The sequence below is a fragment of the Fukomys damarensis genome, unplaced genomic scaffold (assembly GCF_012274545.1).
Source record: "Fukomys damarensis isolate Sample0158 unplaced genomic scaffold, DMR_v1.0_HiC HiC_scaffold_17, whole genome shotgun sequence".
Taxonomy (NCBI): domain Eukaryota; kingdom Metazoa; phylum Chordata; class Mammalia; order Rodentia; family Bathyergidae; genus Fukomys; species Fukomys damarensis.
Genome location: NW_022900929.1, coordinates 11,776,158 through 11,785,598, shown reverse-complemented (window position 1 = coordinate 11,785,598; position 9,441 = coordinate 11,776,158). Strand labels below are relative to the sequence as shown.

Here is a 9,441-nt window from a genome sequence, read left to right as displayed (position 1 = left end):
AAAGGAGCTATTTCCTGCAGGACTAATTTATACCAATAATCACAATATCTAAGATGACTGGACTATACAATTTGCAAAATTCTTTCCATCAATTCATTTAATCCTTTTAACTAATCTGTGAGATTAAATGGTAACATTTTCACCCCTCGACAAAACTAAATTTAATGAAACTGAAATCACCAATACTGAAGTACAACTGGACGAAAACTAAATATTCTACAGCCCACTAACAAATTCTATTACAATAGAACAGCAATCCAACAGCAACAGAAAGTTAATATAAAATGTGTCTCTTGTCCCACCCTTATCCTTTAATACCCATTTATTTACAAGTGATCACTTCTGACCTTTCACTTTTTCACAAAACACCTTTATTTAATCACCTAAAATGTTTTAAAAGAAAAATGAAAATAATGTCTCTCCTTTGCACAATTAATTCTGTAGGTAAATTGTACACATTGAAATAAAGTTCCACTGGTGCTGAGTCAATCTTTGATCACACAGACACATTAGCAGGACTTAGGACTCGTAAGAAAATTCCTCATCCACGAAATATAGGAACACATTCAAAGAAAAAAAAAGACAAATACAACAAAAGACAAAACACAGAAGAGGCAGAAAAATTGTACCCCCGCCAAAAAAAAGAATGACAAAGCCACCACTTGAGCAGATGCAAAAGGAGTACCTCCTTAAATATTCACATGGGTATTATGTACTGATTTTTCCAAAAGATCCCAAGGAAAAACCTGTTCCTAAACAGAAAAGATGAAGTACAGAACCACCTTCTCACAGAACCTGGCTTCTCAGTAAGTGTGTATACTCCTCATTTATAAGAGGACTCAGTTCTGCACTAAAGCCTCTCTGTGCTGGAGCCCAATCCAAACTCCATGAAAAACTACAGGTCTATTGCTAGGAACCTTCCATGTTCCCAGATAACAGAATAATCTACAAATAATACACTTAGAGCAGTGCCTCAGAGGAAGGGAACACAGGAACTTGATTAAACTTCTGCATGTTTTTAAATATGTAAAGTAGTCATAATGCTAGCTAAAGTGAGCACTTGAAAGATATGATATTTTTGTCCACATGTTTTCAAGTTCTACAAATTAAGTCAGCTAAGAACATTGCCCACATAACTTCTTTTTAATAGGAAGTGAGGAGAAACACAACTCTAATTTCTTCATAAAAATAAAAATGGCTAAAAAAATGGTTAAATTGTATAATAGGTACATAAACCATACAATAGCATAATGCTATACTATTATACAAAAAGAAACTTTAGCATCCTACAGGGCTAGGATAACAGGCATGTGCTACAACCTAAGCTAAGAAACATTCTTAGGGGCATTTACTTTACCATTAACACTTACCTTCATCTTCTTAAAAATAAAATACTTCAATAAAAAATAAGTTGTCCCCAATAGTAATGGAAAACTTAAAACATATTTTAAAAAAAATCATATGATTTTTCTGAGATATAATGAAACTAATCCCTACTTAAAATAGGTGTTAAGAAAAGATGAAATTAAAAACTAGTAAATTCATAAGGCCACTAAAGAAACTTAGAAATATATGATTATGAAATTTACAGCAACCAAAGAACATCCTGGCTATAACGTATCAGTAAGGAAAACAAAAAGAAAATTCTGGCATTTCTAATACCAATTCATCTTGAAATGTATATTATATTCCAAGGCAATGACAAATTTTTCTTAAACTGTTCTGCACAGACTGCAGCTTTGTCATCTTAAAAGCAATGTGTTTCATGTTAAGATGTACAAAATAAAAATTTACTTACTGCCTTCCTTATTTAATGGGTGAGAAATAGGAGAGATCAAATTATTTCTCACTTAAACATGATTATTTTTTCTTTAGACAGTTTTGATATATCTGTGTACACTCACCTATCAGCATCTTTATCTTCAGGCAGCATAGGAGGCAATGGTAAGGGTGGGAGTGTAGAGGTCACTAAAGTCACATGTTGCTCCTTCTCCTTGGCTCCAATGCTTGGGGTCAGTGGTTTGGTTTTCTCTTTGAGAGATACTGGTTCCTCCTTCGTAGCAGCAGATTTACTCTCTTTTCCAACTACAGCTGTTTTCTTGGTGGCTTTATCTACAATCAAATTATTGTCTACCTTTGTTACCTGAAGAGGTGGCTTTGTTTTTGCCTTGTCATTTTTTAAAGTCACACCACTTGAGGGAGAAGGCGCATGCTCGGTTTTAAGTTTCTTCACATCCTTCACGTGGTTGGTTTGTGATGAACTGGCTCCAGTTTCAGTGTTCCCCTTGGTTGGTGTAGAGGTGTTGGAGGCTTTTGCAGCTTTTGCAGCTGCCTCTGCAGCCTTGGCAGCTTCTGCAGCTTTTGCTGCCTCTGCAGCTCGTGCCGCCTCTGCAGCTCGTGCTTTTTTATTCTTGTTCAACTCGGCAGCCAGGCTACTCTTCAGAGTCAGTGTGCTAGGAGAAATGCTAGAATGACGACTCCGGGATCTAGACAATCTGTGCCTGCTACGAGACCTTGAATGCCTAGATGAGTATGGACTTCTGCTTCGGGATTTGGCAGACCGTCTGGTGAAAAATAATTAAGATTTAGTAATTAGGAAAATTCAATCTAAAATGTACACAGTGCTAACTGGAATCTGTGAAATGAAACATTTACTTTATTTCAAAATCATCCTGTAGTTTTTGGGAGAATTGTTTTAAAAACAGAAAGTGCTTTAAACCAAAATATCATGTGATGGCTACAGTTTTCTTGAAAATTGTTTGAGTCTTATCTTTTTCTGACTACAAATACTCAAAGGTGATGCTAGAGGACAGCACCCCTCAGTATGAAGAAATACTACGAAATTAGGAAATCTGTGATGAAGCATCACTGCTGTCTCTGAAAACACAAACAGGCAGTAAGGAGACAGTGGGGAAGGCAGGAGCACAGCAAAGGTTGACCAGTTCCACAGGGACACAGTTTCTCCAACTCAGCACACCTGTAATTCCAGTGCTGAGGCCAGGGTGAAAAGACAAAACAATAAATTAAGCAATAAATGAAAACAGCCTGAGGATTAATCTCATAAAGACAAGTTTTTAAAAGTTTGCATATGCTGATTAAAATGCAAGCAAAACCACTTCACTCACATACAAAATAATCTTACAATGTGCCTAGCTTCATACAGAAAGTGTAATGAAGTAACAACCATACAACTGTTCTCAAGTTGAGGCTCTACTAGCAGTCTTTTCATAAAAAATAGCAAGAAAGTTATATACACACATATATGTATATGTATAAATTTTAAGGGCAACCCACTCTATGGGTGTCCCCTCGTGTTCCTCTCAGGCAGGAGCTCTTTCCCTTAATAAATTTTCCCTACTTGTTAAAAAAAAAATGAAATCTTCAAAGTGCTTGACAACTATGAATTATTTTATCATAGGAGAATATAAAAATCACTAAGTACTATTACTCCAATTTTTCAGAAGGCAAAAGCACACAGAGGTAAGGCAAATGAAGCTCCCATAAAACGGTAAACACAAACAAAAGTACAGTTCAAACTAAAACATAGGGTTTCAGGGTTCTGGCTCTGTTAAAAAAAAATCACAAAAACCTAAAACTCAGAACTACTTCATCATGATGGTACAAATTCACTTTTTAAAACTTGTTTCAAAAACTGGTCATTGTGGTGCATGCCTGCAATCTCAGCACTCTGGGAGGCTAAGGCAGAGGATCACAAGTTCAAGTCCAGCCTGGGCAACTTAACAATTTAGTGAGACTCTCAAAAAAATTTATCAATCAGTCAATTTATTAATTACAACTAATTCGAAAAAAGGCTGGAGATACAGATCAGTTCAAAGTCCCTGAGTTCAAAAAACAAAATGATGCTGGGCATGGTGGTGCATACCCATAATTCCAGCTCTCAGGAGGCTGAGTAGTAGCAGGGTCTCTGCCAGTTCAAAGCACCCTGGACTACATAGCCAGACCCTATCTCAAAAAACAACACAACAAGAAAATAAAAATAGAAACAACCACCAAAAAAATCATTACCTTCAGGACAAACTCAAATGCAAATTCAACTTCCTCATTTTTTCAAAAACAACTATGTGTGGAGCCAATTAGTGTCAACAATAAGTCAGTATTTCATACACATCCCATACTTTATATTTTTTAAAAATATCATTAGACTAACAGAAATACTAGTTTAGAAAATACTCTAATTCTAACTTAACTCTTATCATTAAATATTCATATATACCAATCATTAAAATCACCAATCAGATTACAATTTTATTCATGGAAATGAAAGGAAATGTTTGGTTAAACATGAAATAATAAGTTGATTGTAAAAATAACTTGGACAACTTTAATATAGGAAATAAAAGTGTTATAATATGAAACACGTGGCCACATGGGGGGGAGAGAAACCAGGGATTGAACTTCAGACCTTACTCTTTCTTGTGAGGCAGGCAGTGGAACCACTGAGCTAAATTCCCAGCCCGCAACACATTTTTAATTTCCTCCACCTTCACACTGTGTGGAGCTTAAAACAAGTCTGATCTGAGTCACATTTCTCTCCCTGATCAGATACTGATGAGCAGCAGGAAAAAGTAGAGAGACTGTCATCTCACCCAAGTAACAGCACAGTGCCTTGAAGACGCTTTTCTCCATTGAACTTTCCTACCCTGGCAAGACTCTGGTTATCAGTTTCACACAGCCACACAAATTATATTTAACAGAGAACTGTGATGACTAAATTTTCCCAAGCAAAGAGATGCAAAGACAGTAGGAAAACATCTACTTCCACTTGGTTATTAAAGTATCCCAGGCAGAATCTGAGTAAGAGAGCTATCAGTAAAGACTTAGAAGAGTTTTATTCTGTAAAAAAAGGATATTTCAGAAATGCCGTTTTTATGATATTTGACTGCTATCCCTAATACATTCTTCTATATTCATCCTCCACTCCTCTCCAATTCCTCTATTTCTTTAACCTATTTAGTTCATGTCTAATATGCCTTCATATGCCTTCATTCTCTTAGACATTGCAATTTGCTAGTAAATTCCAACAATATATTTACTACTTATAACAAACATGATATGGGAACCTAAAATTAAGTTTTAAAAAACCTCAAAATTAGGACATTTTTAATGATTTAATGCTTCAGCCATACAAAGTTACAAAGGTGAGAGAAGTACATCTCTAAAACTACACAACAAATTATACTATGACAATACTTTAATAAAAGAAGTGTGATAAGGGTAGGTACCAAATCCAATTGCCTTAAGATAAGATTCTTTTTAAATCCCAGCCCTTGGGAGACTGAGACAGAAGGATCAGTTTGAGTTCCAGACCAAGCTGAAAAACCTAGTGAGACTGTGTCTCAAAAAAGTTTTTCTAATATTTCTAATATTTCTAATATTAAATCCAGTGAACACATATTAGCTGTTTCTTACTTATCTTCTATTTTTTTAAGAAATTATAGGACCCCTAAAATTATGAGACTTTCCTATGCTTCTAAGAGGTTTCCTAAATGCACACAACTCAAAAGTACAATCACAGTTAAAACTCAACTGCCAGTGCTCACTGTTAATTAGGCCAGTCTGTGTTGGAGAGAGGGCACAGTGTACTGTTCACTCAAGTGTACCTCACAATCTCAAGAGTCCAGGTCTTCTAGAAACTACAACTGATTAGCAAACACAAGCTCTGGCAGAGGCTATCCTTCTAAAACCTTGGCTTCTGTCAGGTACCCACTGCTCCAGAGCACTCACCAGGCTCCAAGAGCATTCTATTTGTCTCACCTCTTTATAGAGTTCCCTGTAACTTGTGAAAAAACATCCCCATGAGTTCCCATAATCCTCCCACCTTTGTAGCCCCTTCATTAAAGTCTCTTGAACCATCTAAATTGTATTCCATTTCCTTCTAGAACCCTGATTTACCTGTATACCAGATCTTAATCCCAAAATTGTTAGGTCCTAAATCCAAATTTTTAGTTTCCTATAATAAAATCCAATCCCTTGCTATATAAAATAATAAAGAACATCATCATCCAATAGGATTTTCCATGTTGGTAGAAGTATTCTACACTCATGGCCAATATGGTAGATACTATTCTCAACACTGGTTCGCCTCATTTTTCTACCCAGCTTATACAACATTCCAACAGCAGTTGTGTCCATTTAAAAATTATTGTTAATCCCCTTTAAAAGATATGAAAATGTTTACCAAACTAAAAAAACTACAAAACATGAGGTGGTGCTTTTTCAAAACCCTGTTTTTCTCAAGCATCTCTGTCACTACCTTTGTACATAAAACTGATTATAACAGCCCTATTAACTGCACTGTTTAGCCCCATAAATGCAACTCTTTGTTTTAAACCTTATCTAATCCATGCTTCTGTAACCAAATACTACTCCCTCCAGATATGGTGACTAACACAGTACTGTGGGAGGCTGAAGCAGAGAAATTTCAAGTTCAAGCCCAGCCTGGGTAACAGTGAATCAGAGATCCTGTCTCAAAATTTAAAAATAAATAAAAAGGGCTAGGGATATTAGCTCAGTGTGAAAGCCCTAGGTTCAATCTTCAGCAATCAATCAATCAATACTGTCACCATCATGGTCAACAGGGTCTATAATTGAAACATGAAAAGTGGATAAATTTTCCTCTAACAGCCTTGCCAATCTCTCTTTTTTTATGGTACCAGGGATTGAACTTGGGTCCTTGTGCTTGCAAGGCAGGCCACCGAACCGCTTAGCTAAATCCCCGGGCCCTCTATTTTTAATTTCACTGTTCTCCAGCCATTTACCCAGGCTAGAAATCATCCCTTTCCTGATGCCTGTCTCATTTTGATTCTAAGTCTACATTCGCATACAGCCACACCCTTTGAGTATTTCCTACTGCCGTAAAGTGTGTTACAGTTCTACAGTTAGAAGTCCAAAATCAGTCTCAGCGAGCTAAAAAAAAATACATGTCACTTGTCTTTTCCATTTTCAGCTGGATGTCCACATCCACTGGCTTGGGGAGCCACATTACCAGTCCTCTGCTTCCATCATGACACTTCTATGACCACTTGGTGTTCAATGACTCAACCCTGCATTGTCCTTTCTACGAAGATCTTTGTGATCACATAGGACCTCCTGGATAATTTAGGATAATCTCCCCATCTCAAAACCTTTCATGTAAATCACATGTATAAAATTCCTTTCACTATTTTAAGTATCAATTGCACAGGTTCCATGGAGTATATATAACATGGGCAGCTTTGGGGAACCATTATTTAGCCTCTTCCATTCTCAAGGCTATTGTCCCATTTCACCTCACCATCTCTCCCTTAGGCTACATTGCCTTTAAAAACTGATCCCCACTGTCCAGGGATCATTACGTGTCCCAGATTTGTTCATCCAACTTTTTTCAAGCTCACAACCCCATTTCCAAGACCACAGGAATGACTCTTTGATGCAAACTCTACTTCCATCTGCTTTACCCTCCACTTCACCTTAGAGAGGTGTTCCCCCATCTCTCTAAAGGTACATCTCCATAATTCTGATCCCATTCTCTCTAGAACCTCACTGCACACACTATTGTCCACAGATCAACAGCACAGCACCACCGGCATGTCTGTCAGAATGCTGCATCTCAGGCCCTGACCCAGGACCTGTGGAAACAGAATCTTTACTTAACAAAATCCTGGAAGTCTGACAGGCACTGTGCTAGAATCCTCTAAAGCTGTAACTGGTTTATTCCATTACTTGGGACTTTAACCCTTTGCTGTATTTCTACTTCCCCTGAAGCAATAACTAAGTCTCTAAGACCTTAAAGCAAAACAAAACAAAATGAGCAAGTGATAGCACTTGATTGTATCTTCCTCTCTCCCTTCAGTTACAGCCAAATTCTCATTCCCAATAATCTCCTCAAACCACAACAACCTGGCTTAAACCCTCATGGAAATTACTAAAGCCAATAGTCTACCTTTCAAAAACAGGAAAAAACAAAAGGAAACATGTCTTACCGGCAGGGCATGGTGGCACATGCCTGTGACCCAGCACTCAGGAGACTGAGGCAGTACTGCTGCAAGCTCAAGTGGGCCACACAGTGAGAGCAAGCCAGCAAAAACTAAAAGAACTACAAAGTGAGACCCTGTCTCAAAAAGCAAACTTTTTTTTTCCTAACCTTTCTACTACCTTTTTCCTGCTTGTTTTCTTATTTCTAAGGCTGTTGCTGCCTTTCACAGTACTGTAACTTATTCTTACATATAATAGTTTAAATGATCACCTGAATATTATTCCTTTAGATCATCCTCCCTACTCCCAACTATGACATATGTAACTTAAGAACAATGTAGCTAAAATATTAAGATTTCCTAGTCCACCCCTTCTCCTTAAACAGACCCTTTTCTTGGGCAATGACACATACTAAGTAAGAACAGAAACCTGTAAGTCATTCTACATTCCACATCATTCTTTTCCACCCTTCTCCTACCAATTGACTGCTAAGTACTTCCAACTCTACATCTTTAGCATCTCTCCAATTTTTTCACTTCCTCCCAATAGCTACTATTCCACATTAGGCCTATGTTTTCACTTACTTGGTGTACTGCAATAACCTCACCTCAAGTCTCCACTCATTCTAACTTACTCTCCACGATGCAACCTGAATAACCTTTCAGTTTCCCCTCCACCAAAACTCTTTTGCCATAACCTGCATACAAATGTCCAGCCATCCCAAAACACTGGAAATGCCAAGCCTAGAATGTTTCTCTCACATTCCTCTCTTCACCTCCTTTATCTGCTAAACAACAACAACAACAAAAACTTGTATCTCTGCATAGTCTATCATCTATAAAGTCTTTCCTTATTACACTAGGTTGCTAGAAATGCTCTTTGTCCCATGACCCTATACCACTTCGTTCATATCTCATTTGAATAAAAATAATTAGATAAGCTATCTGCCGCAACTAAGCTGTGATAGTTGCAGTTCCATACCAGACTTCTTGCTCACACCTGACAAATGTGGATGCTCAATATGAACAAGTACACTCCTGATGGATGGTGTTCCTACTGAATTAAAATGAGCTTCTCAATCTCCCACCAAGGTGCCGCATGACCTGTCTGATCCTAGAGTAATCTTCCATATGGATTTGCCAAATGCTTCCATATCTTTACTCCCAGGGGTTTGTCTCCTGAGAATACCCTAGTATTCCAGTCCTAGTGCAAGAGTTCTCCCTTGTTCATAAAGCCTTACCGATGATCCCTGCAGGAAGCAAGTTCTCCTTTCTTTGAACGCACATAGCACTTTGTATGCAAGCTTTTCTGTGACATGGTACACATTCATTTTTTTTTGGTACCAGGGATTGAATTCGGGTCCTTGCACTTACAAGGCAGGCCACCAAACCGCTGAACTAAATCCCCAGCCCCGTACACATTCTTAAATTTGGATTTTATCTATTTTTTTTTTTTTTTTTTTTTTTT

The 9,441-nt window shown here is 37.5% G+C and overlaps 1 protein-coding gene across 1 annotated transcript in view; it reads right to left on the bottom strand.

Annotated features, from left to right (window-relative positions):
* The window catches only part of Cdk13 (cyclin dependent kinase 13), a gene marked incomplete at its 5' end in the record, with an annotated part of 100,149 nt that overhangs the window by 77,895 nt on the left and 12,813 nt on the right, over positions 1 to 9,441 (bottom strand). The window contains one exon of the mRNA XM_010610870.2: positions 1,905 to 2,564. Within this exon, the coding sequence (XP_010609172.1) occupies positions 1,905 to 2,564 (660 nt within the window). The remainder of the gene's footprint in view (positions 1 to 1,904; positions 2,565 to 9,441) is intronic.